General features: G+C 43.8%; 1 protein-coding gene across 12 annotated transcripts in view; it reads left to right on the plus strand.

The window, feature by feature from the left end:
* Positions 1–16542, plus strand: part of cep164 (centrosomal protein 164) — a 167186-nt gene that overhangs the window by 139072 nt on the left and 11572 nt on the right. For 11 of the 12 annotated variants that reach the window (XM_085967825.1, XM_085967834.1, XM_085967830.1 and 8 more), the window contains 12 exons: positions 133–255; positions 744–887; positions 2644–2727; positions 5559–5627; positions 6740–6924; positions 7513–7630; positions 8805–8866; positions 10629–10836; positions 11565–11672; positions 12346–12460; positions 14382–14747; positions 16154–16220. In XM_085967825.1, the coding sequence (XP_085823951.1) occupies positions 133–255; positions 744–887; positions 2644–2727; positions 5559–5627; positions 6740–6924; positions 7513–7630; positions 8805–8866; positions 10629–10836; positions 11565–11672; positions 12346–12460; positions 14382–14747; positions 16154–16220 (1649 nt within the window). The remainder of the gene's footprint in view (positions 1–132; positions 256–743; positions 888–2643; positions 2728–5558; positions 5628–6739; positions 6925–7512; positions 7631–8804; positions 8867–10628; positions 10837–11564; positions 11673–12345; positions 12461–14381; positions 14748–16153; positions 16221–16542) is intronic. The other variant, XM_085967831.1, reaches the window with a different exon arrangement.

Here is a 16542-nt window from a genome sequence, read left to right on the forward strand (position 1 = left end):
CTGTATTCAAAGTGAAGTGGGAAGGCAGTTTGGTTCTGTAAATCTACCTGCAAATCTTTCTATATATTGTGTCTCTTCAAAAAAAAAACAAGGAGCTGTTCAATAAATGCTTTGCACTGTTGCTGTTTATAGCTGAGTGACTTACTGAAAGAAAAACGTGAGGAGGTCGAGAAAGATCATGAGAGGAAACTGGATCAGATCAAAGAAGAACATCAACAAACGGTGGATAGGATTCAAGAGGAGTATGAAGAAGAGGTGAGTGAATCAGCTGAGCAAACTTTCCGCTTCTAGCACGTTACTATACCCAGGTCGAATCCCTTTTTAATTCTGTTTTTTTTAAATGTTTAACCTGTGCAGGATTTGAAGATTAGCTACTTGAATTGAGAGCAAGGGTCTATCCAGAGGTCAGGATCATAGAGAATTGAGCTACGTTGAGCAAGTGGCCTTATCGCATTCCTTATTTATTACATTTCTCAATGTGTGTGCTAGGAGAAGGGGAGTACCCAATTGTGTATCAGTAAAAGCTTTCTTTTATGAAATCTGATTAAAGATGCAGCAAGCAGCTGAAGAGCAGCCGCCAGTGTATGATTTAATTTGTCCCGGTCTCAATTCATTGTACTTGTATCCATTTTTATTTTTCCACATAAAGCTAGAGATGAAAAGACTCTTGTATTCCAGTACTGTTCCATATCCATCATTTTTGCTGGTCCTGACTGATGTGTTCATTGATTGCCGTTGTTCAGGAGCGACAGCAGAGAAGTAAACTCCTGAAGCAGCTGCAGGAAGAGCAGGAGCGAGTAACTCGGTTCCATGAGCGCGAGATGTCGGAGCTTCGTCGGGAGCTGGAGCGTCGCCTTGATGAGTTACGGAAGTTACACGGAGAGAGAGTAAGCGTGGCAGCAATGATTTGCCAAATAAATAGATTTGAACTGAAGGGTGTAAAACATACAGATTAAGTACCAGGCAACCCTGGCCCTTTCCTGGGAGCCAGTACAATGCCACTCCCCTCACTAACTCCACAAAACACCGCCACCCACTTCAGGCACCATGTGAACAGCGACCCAACCAACAACATCGCCAGACAAGGTTGACTAGCTCCTGTGCACTTTGGTCCAACTAAATTTGTTTTAGGCACATTTCAAGCAGCTGATTGGCAAGTCCAAACTTGTCCCAGCAGTACTTTTTTTTTTAAAAGAAAGAAGGTCATTCCTTTGGAATGTACAACAATACTCTCCCACCAACACCGTATTAACACCGCAGTCACAATGTCAGTAGACTCCTTGGAACTAATTTCCCAAGGCTCTGCCAGGAACGCGGAGCCTTGGAGACAGCGGGCAGGAGTGGGGAAATCATGTCCACCGTCTGCAGCTGTGGCCATGCATGATTTCTCGACCAATAATTTTAGAGCAAAATGGACCACGATATCTGCCTGCACAGGATTTATTAACGCGGAATAATTATTAAAATTAGCTCCTCGCCCAAATTTCCATCTGTGGGCAAGAAACTGGCCACAGTGTGCGCCTCGCCAGTTTTAGATGGTCGCATTTGTGATCCTGGGGCCTGCATTAAAACATCCTTAAAGGCAGGTAGAATTGTGGTCAACTGGAAAAAAAAAAAGTGTTTTCTGGCAGATATTGGTGCACTTTATCTGGTCATTATCACATTCCTGTTTGTGGGGGCTTGCTGTGCGCAAATTGGCTTCCGCGTTTCCCACATTACAACAGTGACTACACTTCAAAAGTACTTCATTGGCTGTAAAGCGCTTTGAGACATCCGGTGGTCGTGAAAGGCACTATATAAATGCAAGTCTTTCTATCTTTGGTCCATGGCTTAGTTGTTTTTACAGGGAACTTTTGATGGGTTTTTTTTTGCTGCCTATACTCCTCAGACCCCTGCAGCTTCTGTGCCTTCAATAATAACTGTTCAAAATGTATGCCTGCAGAACAGTTTTAACTTTCTGCCTACAAAATACTTTTTGCCTCGCCACAGCCACAGCTCCGCTCAAGGTTTAATGCCTCCTTTTGGCCTTGAGCCCCACCCCACCCAGCCCCACTCCTGCTCTGACTTTGCTCACGATTATGCTTGTGGCCTATTTTCCCATTCCCCATTGTCACAGTTATGATTCCATTCTTTGGCCTCTCCTGTGCTACAGTTCAAAAGCCCGTTCCTCGCCTGAACCATTTGCTTGGGTACGATTCTCTAAAGGACTTTTCACAACTCTGCTGAAGCCCCTGTTACTTACTACATTTGCAGTTTAAACAAAGGGATCTCCCACAGTTGTATGGAAGCCTTTTTGAGCATCCTGCACTTCAAAAGCCTGTACCGTTAAAAGTTTTTCCACTACTGTACTTTGGGGAAGCCCCTGTTATTTACACTACTCTTTAACGTGCCACACTTTATTATAGATGCAAAACAATTCCAAAAGTTAGCACTGCCCTGTGATTGACTTCAGTTATTAGGAGTTCCCATTACTGAAATTTTCCTATTTAGAGCAGCGTCCTAAAGGCAGACAAAGCTAGCAGCTAAACATCACAACCATGTTCCAGACCTCGGGTTACCTATGAAAAATAGAAAATCTGTTGGTGCTTAACTATATATTTATATACAAGCACCCAGTATTCTGATATATTTATGCATCTGCAGGAATTGAAAGTTCAGGAGTCCGAAGAGCAGCTGGAGATGAGAGCCAAAGAACTAAAAGCAAAGTGCAATCTGCTGCATAACCAGGTACGTTGGACACCTGGGGCTGTGTAAAGCATAGAACGACAACACAGAGTACAAGAACCATTTCAGTCTCAGCGTGGCAGATTCTCAATCTCAAAGCCGCAGGTCCAACCATTTGTTTGAAAAGACCAAGACCAAGACCAAAACAAAACCAGTTCCTACCTAGACGGTGTAATGGTTATTGATGTTGCAACCTCAAATGACCCATTAATGAGCCATAAAGTGCAGTGCTTTTTTTAAATAACTGGGTTATAAAAATACATGTATATTAGGGAATGCATGACTTTTCCTGTTTACTTCCAAGAAAGAGCTGGACCTGTTTCTAAAATAAAAACAGAAAATGCTGGACACACACGACAGGTCAGGCAGTGGAGAGAGAAACTAAGTTAACATTTCAGGTCGATGATCTTTCATCAGAATTGGGAGATGTTAGAGATGAACAACTTTTAAGCAAGTACAGAGTTAGAGAAATGGTGGACAGGGAAAGGACAAAAGGTGAAGGTCTATGGTGAGGTGGGGGCAGGAGTAATTAAATGACAAAAGGGATGATGGTGCCAAGGCAAAAGGGGGTGAAAATGGGGCAAGTAAAGAAATAAAAGATGGGTCCAGAGGAGGTGTAACTGGTTACAGCAGAAGGGGAGGGAAGCATGGAAAATCTGACAAAGCAGAGAGGGTTGGCCCGGGTGTGTGGCGGACGAAAGGCAGGTAGACCCCAATGGTGCGGACCAACCCCACATCAAGCAGCAGCCTACATGCCCCCCACTCACATTGGCTCTGGTACAGCCATCCTCCATTACCAGCTCCTGCTGCCCAAGAGAAAATGGGAGCAGTGGTTAAGATTTAAGTTGTTATGGACCTTTTTTTTATTTGTGGGATCTGGGCATCGCTGGCAAGGCCAGCATTTATTGGGCACCCCTAATTGCCCTTGAGAAGGCAGTGGTAAGCCACCTTCTTGAACCGCTGCAGTCCGTGTGGTGAAAGTACTCTCACACTGCTGTTAGGGAGGGAGTTCCAGGATTTTGACCAGCGATGATGAAGGAGCGGCGATATATTTCCAAGTCAGGATGGTGTGTGACTTGGAGGGGAACTTGGAGGCGATGGTGTTCCCATGCGCCTGCTGCCCTTGTCCTTCTAGGTGGTAGAGGTCGCGGGTTTGGGAGGTGCTGCCGAAGGAGCCTTGGCGAGTTGCTGCAGTGCATCTTGTAGATGGTACACACTGCAGCCATGGTGCGCCGGTGGTGGAGGGAGTGAATGTTTAAGGTGGTGGTGGATGGGGTGCCAATCAAGCGGGCTGCTTTGTCCTGGATGGTGTCGAGCTTCTTGAGTCCAGGCAAGTGGAGAGTATTCCATCATCTGTTTCTAGCTAGGGCGGAGATCACCTCATACAAGAGGTATGTAACCTGTAATATAAATCAGGGTCTATGTGATCGCCTTGACTAGTTTTGATCACCTAAAAGGGTCAGAGAGGAATTTTCCATATTTTTTCCCCTAATTGGCCTAGGTTTTTTATCCTTTTTTTTTGCCTCTCCCAGGAGATGACAAGGGTGCAGAGTGTCTACATGGTGATGCATTGGGCATCACAACTATATGGGACAGGCTAAATGACCAATGGGTCTATTCATGTCCATCACTTCCATTTGTTCATATTAGGTAGAGAATAACTGCATAAATTTTAGGATTCCCAATATCTCTGGTAAAAAACCTGGATGTAGGAAGTGCTAGCACTTTCACCTAATTCTTTCCTAATGCAATGAACAGCATTGTTTTTTTTTAATCACCTTTCAACATGCATAATCTAGGAAAATTGGACATCCAAAGGACTGTAACATGATTATTCGTTAAGAAGTCTGTGTCATGGACAGTCATCCTGTCTGATTTTCTTAGTTGTGCATTTAGTTGCCTTTTTAATGATCTGATGCCTAACCGTTGCCCAGTTTGAGCTCCCTGCCTACCAAGATGCAGCTCCAGTCTGCTTCATCTGTCCAAATTGTAAATGATGGTCTTGGCTAACTATCAGTCTTGCCACTCTTGTATTGTATTTTTTTTTAAAGAATTGCACACATAGAATTTCTTTATAAAAATTCCTAAGTTTAGTTCAGATTGATGGTATTGTAATACTGTTTCTATCAATACTGAATTACAGGTAGACTATCCTTTATCCGAACTTCCGAAAACCTCTAAAAACCGAAAGTTTTTTCGTTCAGCGTAAGTCGTGCGCACGACATGACCAGAGTGGCGCACGACTTACGCTCCCCCCGCCGACCCCCACCCCCGACAAATTTCCCAGTCTTATAAAATACCTTCTGAAATCCGAAATTTTCCGAAAACCGAAACATGGCTGGTCCCGAGGTTTTCGGATAAAGGATAGTCTACCTGTACTATAGTTCCTGTAATGGACCCAGAGAAGCTTTTGGAGGTATAGAAACCTTCACATGGGAGAAGACCATTCAGCTCTTTTTGCCTGTGCTGAATATAGTTCCCATTTGGGGGCTGATTTCACACTGCCCCGTTTTCCTGTTTTCTCCCCATGCCCTTTTATATTCTTCAGATAATTATCCAGTACCTCTTTGAATGCTGTGATCACAAACTCACACAAGATAATTACGAATGAGGAAGTCCATTCTTAATTCATCCATCCAGAATGAACCTTTCTTGATTGCTGCCCTGCATTGCTTGGACATGTTGAGTGTCAACAATCACCATTTGTGGCAGAGCGTCCCACATTTCAGTAACTCTTAGCGTGAAAAATACAGCATGAGCCTCACAACTTTGGTCTTAAAACCATGTACAGTAGTTGCCCTTGGGATACAAACTGTTTCTTTTGTACTATTCAGGAAATGTCATTGAAGCTGAAAAGGCAACAATTTCATGCAGAAGAGGATCAGCTGCAAAGGGAGCAAGCTGTAAGTGTACGTCTGATTGCCTGTTTGATCTGATCTGCAAGGTGACATACACACTGGTAAAAGATCATCCGGTTAATATTTTAGGTGCAATCCTTCACCCAAACCAAAACATTAATCTAAATAACAACAGAAAATGCTGGAAAAACTCAGCAGGCCAGGCAACATCCGTGGAGAGAAATTAGAGTCAACGTTTCGGGTCAAAACCCCTTTATCAAGACTAAAGAGGCACAGGGAATGAAATTTTGCTATCAAAACATTAACCTTCTCTTTCCAATGTTGATTGATTTGGCGTGCATTTCCAACCAATTTCTATTTCTTCAAATTTCCAGCATTCACAATTTTCTCTCTTGCCTACCTTGGGGAAACCTAGGGGGGAGTTTTAGGCCCCCACGACAGGCGGGAGAGGGTCAGGGTTGGGCGGGGGGAGGTGGGTTTAAATTGGTAAAAATGTGAACCCTGACTCCAACCCGCCATGAACGAGCCTACTTCCGGTAGCGGGCCAGGTTCCCCAGAGCTCAGGAAACCTGGCAACTAAAGGGAGGGGGGAGTTGCCAGATCCAGCAGGTAAGTGCTTTTCCAGGAGGAGCAGGAGTGCTTTCCCCCTTCCCCACAATTGTCCGACTCCCTCCCGCCCCCAACCCCTGATCAGCTCCCTCCCTCCTCGCTGACGTGCTCCGAGCCCCATTACCCCCCCGCCCCCACCAAGCCCCGATCAACTCCGATTGCCAGGGACTGCAGCTGTGACTTTCTACCACTGGCTTTCCTGCCCTGCAGGCGGCCAGCCTCTCAATCTGGCCGTCTGCATTGGGAAACAGAGTTTTTTAAGAAAAATGCTAGTGATGTGCAGCTGTTAAATTCGGCAGGACTTCGGGCTTTCTTGGCCGCAAACACACGTACCTGCTCCCTGCCCACCTCCCCAGAAATATCTGGGCCCTATTTTCTGATTTAAAAAAATAAATACAGAGGCATATATGTAGAATTAATATGGTTAGTTATGTAGCCTATTCAAATGTTTTAATCATGGATTTTTACTCTGCATTCAAATATATTTTTGAAATTTTTTAGCAAATTTAATTTTATTTTCTGTACATTTTTTGGGTACTCGTATACAGGAAATCCTTGTCTCACGACCAAACAAACGGGAAGTGGAACAGTCAAAGCGTGAATATTCCTCGTTGCAGGATTCAATCCGGCAGTCCCGCCAGAACTTGGACAAGCTACAGGACCAACAGGTGGAACTGCAACTGGAGGTTGACACGCTCAGGAAAGAAAGCCAGCGACTCCAGAATAGAATCGGGTATCTTGCTGTTGCTAGGTGGCGGGGGGAGGGAATGGAAGGGGTGCGAAGAACAATACAGTATTAATACTTAGATTAAATATCAACATTTTGTGATATCCCATCAAAACAAACAGTAGATGCAGGATGAAAAGAAAAAGTTTACATTTATATAGTGCCTGATCCCGTGTCTCAGAAATGTCTCCAAAGCGTTTCATATACGTACAATGAATTAGTTTGAAGTGCAATGACTGTTCTGTAGGAAATGCCGCAGTCGTTTAACTCACAGTGAGCTACCAACAGCAATGAGATGAATGCCTAGTTAATCTGATTTTGATGGTGTTGGTTGAGGGAGGAATATTTGCCAAGGCAGCAGGAGAATTGCCTACGCTTCTTCAAATAGTGGCATTGAATCATCATGCCTGCAGAACCAGCCAGGCAAGGCCTTGGTTAAATGCAGCTATGTTTTTTTTTTAAGTAAAAGAAAAAGATGAAACTATATTACAAAATAAATTACAATCAAATTTTCTTGAGCTGTATAAGATGTGGGCACTATAGATAAACTGTGTTTAATGTAATTTAATTTTAAGATGAAACATTATATTGCAGCGAGTTGGAGGCGACGATCAAAAAGAAGCAAGAGACCCTGAAGGAAGCACCTATAATCAACGGTGGTGCGGAAGGGGATGAACTTCATATTGAGGATTTAAACTCGGATATTAAAGCAGTGAGTGAAGTCTAAAAGCAAATGTTGCAACACTTTTTAGACCAGTATTTTTGACAAAATTGAACCTCATCAATCCAGAATACCTGAGTCTCTTGTCTTCACGTCCTCACCCTTTTGACATAAATTGTGGATCGAACTTTTCCATATTGCAAGCCACGCCACTGTAGTTTAGTAGATTTCGGAGGTTTGGAGTTCCACACAGAGTCTTATTAATGTCAAGTTTAGACATCTTTAGAGACCAGTGCATATTTATGTCTTCCAATAAGTCAAAGGATGTCCATAATAAAAACAAAAAGTGCTGGAAATAAATAGCAGGTCCACCAGAATCTAAAAATAGATGGATATATGGAGAGACCCTTAATTGGAAATTGCATCTGATATCGGTTCTCTACTCAAAATAAATTTTTTCACAAAGCTGTGTATTTCCTATATTTTCTACTTTTATTTCAAATTTTCAGCATTCACTGTTTATTTTCTTTTACTTCGTGAATATCCTTGTTGGGGAATGAAACATTTTTTTCACCTTTTGTTGCCTGTTATCAGCATCAAGCACTCCTACTTCATTTATGGCACAGCCAGATGCAAAGCGAAGCTGCTGCTACTTTTCCCCCAGCCTCAAAGGCAGAATATTTCCTCCTTTACCAACGCAACGTTTTCCATTTCTCACATCATCCATGCTTATGGGCCTGCCAGAGCAAGATTGCCAATTTTAGTGCCCATTTCTGCTGAATGGCGGTCAGTTTTGTGCTACAAACCCCCACCTAGTAAGAATTGGGCTGAGACTGCTCATGCAGGATTGTCATACAGTCAACAGAAAGAGAGGAACCAACTTGCACCTTCTCCAGCCAAATAGGTAATCTTGAGGAACGAGACTTCTGTAGCGTGTCCACACAAGTGAATAAAATAACTTTGGACAATGCTTACTTCTCTGGCTTCTTATCTGTTATATAAAGCTCTGTTTCTGGGAGATCATAATATAAATGACTATAGTGGAAAATCTTTTTTTTGCTCGTGCATAGTTTATCAAGTCTAAACATTAAATTTTAGCATTTTAAATGTGCACCTGTCTAATCTGTGCGCATTCCAATAGCTGATTGATTCATTAGTCAATTCATGTTTACTGGCATTTCACAATCCATTGGTAAACTATTTCATTTGGTTTTTAACTCTTCAGAACTTAAATCACAGCAGTTCCCCCATTCCCAGAACTGAAGATGAGGAAGTCAGCATGGATAAGTAAGTGTGGAATATACAGTATTTTCGGGCCATTTTGTCTCCTGTAAGATATGCTATTCCACTGTTGCACGCTGAAAAGTAAAAAGCTAATAACATTACAATGTGAGTCACTATAGACATTTTTATATTGTCAACATGGTACCATGTCACCAGTCCCTGTTGAACTTATTGAAAGGTCAATAGGTAGGAGCCCCTGTATTTTGCACTGCTTCCAACAGCAGCACTTGAAACCCATGGAAATTGGGACTTGAGCATCGTTGGAGGCATGGGGGTCGATTTTCGTTGACCCGTGGAGTCGGAATTGGAGGCGTGCGGGGGGTTAAAGTCCCAAATTCGGGGGTCCCGACACCATCCCGCTCCCAACCCGCCTCCATGCCAGTTTCAAAGGAGGCGGGTACCCGCCCCGCACTGGGACCCGCCTACCCGAGGCGGGAAGGGATTAGTGCCAATTAACTGCCAGTTAACAGGCAGTTTTTAACCTAATCCCTATTTTGACGGTTGAACTGTGGGATTCCCGACGGCTCCAAACCATGCCAAGTTAGAGGAGTCGGGCCGTCGGGTTGAAGGACTAGGAGGGGTCGAGATGTCGGTGTTCAGGTGAGTGATGTGTGTATGAGTGCAAAGGTAAGTGTGTTTGGTGTGTCTAAAGTGATTGAAGAAGTTTAAATTAACTTTTCTTACCTTTTCAGCCTTCCTTCCTTCAGGTCTCGGGAGTCCATCATCTAACCAGCACAGAAAGCAGAATGGCTGCGATCTGTCAAAAGTGACAGCCTGCAGCTTTCTGTGCCGGTGATATTTCTAACTGAGTCTGTGTAGAAGGACTCAGGTTGGAAGTAAGACTGTCAGTGTTTGACAGCTTCAAACAGCTGTGAAACACTGATATTTCATCTGTCAAAACGTCTTGACAGATGAAATTTCAGTCTGTGACGTCACCTGTTGCCGGGTGGCTCTTAATTGGCCTGCTGAGCCCGCTGGGCGGGCTCAACAAGGTCAATCAAGTTAAAATCGCGTGGATTGGCCGCATCTCGATGGAGGTGGGACTACAACCCCGAAAGTTGTAGTCCCGCCTCCTTCCTGACTTCTGAATGAAAATCACCCCCATAGAGTTTGCCTCCTTTATACTGACTATGTGCTCTTGGCAGTGGGAGTACCACACCCTACTATCAACAATCTATTGCCAATGTTTAAATGCCGTAATAAATATTGTACCAATAATATTATTTACAGGTTTATCTCCTCCCATTTAAAGCAATGAGGAATATAAGTAACACAGATTGGAGCATCTTTCAATATTTTTTGGCAACCAGTGTCAGTAGCTTGTACCATAATGCGGTTATAATATGGCCAGATCTTGAGCATGTCTCATTTTGTTCTATCCTACCCTAACAATGTGCCTTTGTGACAATTTCTGAAAATTGCCCTTTACCACGCCAATGTATTGAGAAACATAGATGAAGGGCCAAGTCTCATAATGCAGAATATAATAAGATTGAAGGAGAGGTAAATCAGGAAGTTGTAATGAGGCAATAGCAAGCTAGAGTTTTAAAAGTCTGTAGATGGCAGGAGGAAACGAAGACTTGAGAGAGGTGAGGAGTTTCACAGTTTTCCGGTCATGGAAAAGAATAGTCAAAGACAGTGCAATGAGTCTTGGTTTCAGCACTGGGTGGAGAAAGAGCAACTTGTAAATTTAATGAAGATTTGAAGCTGACTTCTGTGTTTTGTATTGCTAATTCAAATGGACTGGTTAATCTACCTTTACCAGTGTACGGTACTATATCTCTGCTGAAGGACTGTCCATCAATAAAGCCAAAGAGTTCCTCGTGAGACAGACCCGCTCACTTCGGAAACGGCAGACAGCGCTCAAGTCAGCCAAGCAGCAGTGGCGGCACGACATGAGAAAAGCACAGGAAGAGGTGCAAGACCCCGAGAGCTCTCAAATCCTGCAGGATGTCTGGAAAAATATGGAACAGGTGAGGGGATTAGAAATGAACAAAGGCCGTATCTAATGTTAGAGGAGAATCCTCCCTCTTGTTAGCATTTTGTGCGTCACTGCAAACATCTAGGCCTTCTGTTCAAGTACTTAAATAGCGCATGACATTTCTGTGAAGAAAATACAGATTTATGATGTGTTTAAAATAATTAGATATTAACCAACAAAGTTGAGATGTTCCCTCTCAACACTTGAAGGGGTATTTTCAGGGGAGCAGATTAGCAGAAATTTCACATCTAATTTTCTTTCCTCCTTTCCTGGGGTGTGGTTTCACAGGCATTGCCAATCTTTTGGCACCCTTGTCAAATGGCCATGCTTCACTTGTGAACCCAGTAAGTTTCAACAGGCAATTTGACTGTGGAGAGCATCACAGCTGAGCTTACTTCTGTTCTCACCCTGTCTACATCTGTATACTTTCCATTAGGGTTGGTTGGATCAAGACTGGGGATTGAACTTAGGACCTTCTGGTCTTTATGGCTAAATATCATACATAGGTGCATGCACCTACTTGGCCATTGGGGAACAAATTTGCCAAATTCGGACAGCAGATTAGCAAAATCTAAAGGCAAACTTTCTTTTTGTTGCTCAATAGGGATGATGGCCAATAGTGTAGGTCCTGGTATGGTTGTGAATACTACAAGCAAAGAAAATTATGTCTACTCATCCGGATACTTGGCTCATTACTCCTGTTCTTCTGTATTGCTTTAGGAAGCCCAGCACCTGGACGAGATGAAATTAACAATGAGGAAAGGGCAGATGCTACTACAAAAGAAGGAGGAAAAGCTTAATCAGCTGGATTCTTCTCTTGCTGAAGGGGTGGGTGTCCTTTGAAGACAGCTCAATTGGGTGAACCATGGAGTTGGGGGGTAGGACATGGGCTCACCCCCATAAATCCCGAGGTGGAAAACCTCAATTCCTGGGGGAGGGTTGTTAAATGTAAGCACAGGCTTCTGATGGGGATGCAACAGCCTAGGGAAGTTGCTCTTTGCTGCTTTTGAAAATTTACTAATATAAGGAAAGGCTTTGGAAGAATCAAATTGCAAGATTGATACTGAATCGGAATCACCAGCACCTCATAGTAACGCTTATTTATTCTTTTCACTCCCCTTCCCGCCTGAATTAAGTATTTGAAAATATTTTTTCTGCCAATTTCTTCCCCTTCTCTCCTCATTACTTGCTGTGGTACAGTTTTACAGCCTTGTGCAAGTGGCCACTCTTTATGCATGTGCCTCTACAGCGAATGAGCTTGAATGTGCGATAATTGGCAACGGAGCTAAGCCCAGTCCTGTCCCCACTCATTGTCCAAATGTATACTTCCCATTACGATTGGGCAACTTGGTCAATTGTCCCCTCTCTAACCCAGGGGTGTTATATCCCAATTGCCACCGTGGCTGAGATCAGCCAACTGAGTGCACACAAGGGTAACTATATTTTTAAACATTTGCCTGCAGTGGATCCAAGAGAGAATTTAAACTTTTTAATCCATTAGATTTCAGATGAAGAGACACTGAAAGGCACAGGGGGCAAGAAAGCTGTAACCTTTGACCTTACCGACTCTGATGACATCAGCAGCATTGTCAGCATTGATTCACCTCCGCAGAAAAGTGAGCGCAAAAACAAATGTTAAACCGTATTTCCCCCGTTAACTCTAGTTGTGTTTCCCATGTATCGCTTTGCATGTTTCTTGTAGGTCTGTAGTATGAACATTTTTGTTTTAGAACTGTTTTACCCTTTCATTTTTCCTTTGTTGACCTTTTCATCTTTGCTCAGCCGTCCATGAGTGCAGATGACCTGCTTTGCCGGTCAGTGGAGCACTGTAACCAGCCAGTAGCCACTGAAGAATGTTGAGTTAGTGCAATTTGTGATGGTCAATGTGTGGAGGCAGGGGGGGCACTAAGAACAGAGCCTATGCTTGGTTGATCAGGCTGAGATTAGGAACTTGCTGTTTAGGTGCTCATGGTTTTGAGTCTAATTCATGCTAATCTGAGGAACATACCCCAAACCAAACACCACTCGACTGGCAAATGTTTTCTAGTTTTTCTCTTTTTAAAAAAAGGTGTGCGTTTTTTTTGCACAAAGTTCTTTGTGAAAGTTTTAGTTTTCTGTGATTCCTGCAGACATATTTTAGTCAGTATATGTAATATACAACAGGGATTCTCAACCTTTTTGCTTCTGAGGCCCCCCCTCCCGTGTTATAAAAATCCCGCAGACCCCCCTGTAATACAGCATAAGTATTTTTTTCTGTATAAAAATTGTGCGGGGGGCCCAGTTTGTCCCACAGTCTGTGGGGGATCGGTTCCGAGTTCCGGTTACACATTCCGTTACTAGGCTTTAATCACAATGGAACCGCTGCGGGCCCACTACCTCCGGACAGGCCAAGAAGTGGCTGCACTGCCAAGCGGAGCCTCCCGGTAATGGTTTCAGGGGATTACCAAGCCAGGGCCTGGGGCCCCGGCCTCTGTAACCAGCTCCCAGCACTGTAACCAGCTCCCAGCACAATGAAGCCAATCAGTTGCCCCGGGGTAGCCAGGGACTCTTGCACCCCAGCAAAGCCCACACAGTTCCTCCTGCCACCCCGGACCCAGCCTGAATCTACCTGATGCTGTCCCACAGGTCGCTGAGCTGCTCCATCCTCATCTGACTGCAGCCTCCCCTGCGATTGGCCCCTCAACCTGACCAAGAGCCCGCGCCCCAGCCGTGGATTTCCCCAGATAGGACCCGCCCGAGAAACCGGATATTCTCTGGTGGACCCCTTGAAACGTTCTCGCGGACTCCCAGTTGAGAACCCCTGATGTACAGTAATGCACTGGATAGGGATTGTGTCTGGATCAGTCACCTATAAACTGACTCTGTTCAGATACGAGTGCACTAAAACCAAGAAGCAGTTGCACTGTGATTTGCTGTATTGAAACCTAGCCTTTGAAATGTTGGGCTACAGATTTAACCCATCATTTCTTATCTCCTTGTGCCAGTAAATGAGATCAGTACAGATGGATCAAGATTTGTAGCAGCCTGAAACTGTTGAGATGCAAGTAACAGACTAATCTAACATTAGATTGACCCATTGTTCATGTATAAGCCTGCACAGTGAAGAATTGATTTTCCAATTGCCATTATTTTAAACACCGCTTCAAATGGGTTATCGCTGCCAATCAGAAAATCCAAGCTTGAGTACCAAGAATGCCACTTACCAAGTGATTTGACTGGAGGAGGGGACATAACAGTCGAGCCAATCACCTGACATTGATGCACATGAACCCAGGGCTCTGGATTGCGATCAGGTGGAGGTACCCTGACAGTTTCTCCTCATGAACCCAGGGCACCATGGCCAATTGTGACGCACCAGTTGAGATCAGCTAGCTCAGCACAGAGCGGGGATTCCAAATGTGTGATCTTTTGTTATTGCTCTTTGGATAAATCCCTGAAACAATTAAGGAAGTGGCTTTCAACAGAAAATAGTTATATATAAGAATTTTAAGTCTCAATAGCTGAAATGTTTGAATTAACCTTTTGCTCTTTTTACAGCGGAATTGAAGGCCAAGTTGCCCGTTGTTCAACATGCCAACGTACAGTACCTCAGCGACTCTGTTCAGAAAATTACCAACGACCTTAACAGTGTTCTCTGTGTTCTTGGATCACTGGGGATGCAGCAGTCACCACTTTTTTCCACAGCACAGGGTCTCAGTGTCCCGCCTCCCAGCAACAGTGTGCCTTTGTCTGTGTACACGTCCTTGACAAGGGCCCAGACTAGTGGGTCTTTGCTTTCCTCCAACACCATTCCCTTGCCTTCGCAGTGGACTTGGAACAGAGGACCAAGTACCGCCTTCCATCTTCCCACAGCTCAATCTGTGGATGATGCACTCAGTGAGAAGTGGCACAAATATTTCCCAGGTCAGATGTTAATCTTTACTTATTAATCCTTGAGGCTCGTTACAAAATATATTTGAGCCCTTTTGACAAAATACTTCATTCTTAAGTGGTTTGTGACTTTTATTCCCGTATTTCTGTTGTATTTTATTTGACATGATGTTGGGCGGGTCTGAACTCATGGACTAGTCAGCGATTGCAGTCAGAAACACTTTGTACTGATGGAGTAAGATAGGTCTAACTGTTCTTTTGTTTACTTTTTCGGAGAAAGGGTCTGGTCTTTCCTCCGACATAGGGAGCGGCACTATTCTAGTTAGTTTCTCGGGGCCAGCCTAACAGAGACCAATACTCCCTTATAGAGAGAGTAACCAAATTCAAATTGCAGATGAGGCCGAGATTGAAACCCTGGTCTCCACTGTGGGAGATTTGCACTCCACTGTTAGACGTAGCTCAAACTGACGCAAAACATATTTTAATGTGTTTTTAGCCTAAATGTTTTATGCAATCAATAAAATGTAGCATGATCAAGACTGGTTCTTGAGGTTTTCAAAATGATCTTTTGGGAGAGTAAATAGTGAAAGAGTAAATAGTGAACTGGTTGTTGAATTGGTAACAAGTGGGCATCGACTCAGGGTTATCAGTAGCAGGATGAAAGTAACATTTTGAATTTTTTTCCACAAAGAGCATCATTAGAACATTAAATACTTTAGTGAAAGTGGCGATTGAGGCAGAGACAATAGGGTAAATTTTACATGTCCCCGTATCACTGGCAGAGCTTCTCATGGAACCCAGCTCATATCGTTTGCACATTCTCCCCGTGTTTGCGTGGGTTTCCTCCGGGTGCTCCGGTTTCCTCCCACAGTCCAAAGATGTGCGGGTTAGGTTGATTGGCTATGATAAAATTGACCCTTAGTGTTAGGGGGATTAAATATGTGGGGTTACGGGGATAGGGGTGGGATATGTGTTGGTGTAGGGGTTACGGGGATCGGGTGGGATATGTGTCGGTGCAGGCTCGATGGGCCGAAATGGCCTCTATCTGCACTGTGGGGTTTCTGTGATTTCTGTGATGATAATCGGTGTGCTGCCCATGATTTTCCATCCATTGACATCAATGGACAGGAGAAGCTTTCAAAATCCAATCAATACTTCCTGATTTACCTTGGCTACTCTCGTGTTCTTTTTAGCTTTAACAGTGTCCTGTGCTATGGCCATTTGCTCCTCAATTGATTCCCCACTGAAAAAGATGCAAGTACATCTTCTTGGGCATGGAATGATGTGTGAAACAGGACATCTAAATTCTCGAGGATTAGTCAAACCAGATTTTCTTAGTCAGTTCATAAATTGGGGAATCAACTCATTGGACTTGATGTCATTTGGTTATAGTGTTGATTGTTTTTGTTTTTAATCTGTTGATTTTCTCTCATGGCCAGGAGGAATACCAACATTAAGTAGAAGTTCTACACCCCTTGAGAGCCGGTTGGGATATGTTTCTGCAAGGTAAGAGCTTCATATCCGAGGAAAATTTCTTCGGCTTTGTGGTTATTTAGTCAGTCGGTCAAAATTGGATCAAACTTCACTCTGCGTGGTAGTGAGATGGGGCTGGGTTCATTCTCCCAACATTCTTCTCACTTTATTGAATCCAATTTCACCCAAGGTGGTTGTGAAGTCTAACCCCCAGACCTCTCTAGTAGTCTTGCCTATGATACTCCATGATTGAGTTTCTCTCTCCCCTATGCTGAAGCATTCTGCTGAGCGAACATCTAATTCACCAACAGACAATAACTCAGAACCATGATTAGCGGATAAGGTGCTGGGTAAT

Source organism: Somniosus microcephalus, chromosome 26 (genome assembly GCF_052327205.1).
Source record: "Somniosus microcephalus isolate GS21.2 chromosome 26, FLI_Smic_1.0, whole genome shotgun sequence".
Lineage (NCBI taxonomy): Eukaryota > Metazoa > Chordata > Chondrichthyes > Squaliformes > Somniosidae > Somniosus > Somniosus microcephalus.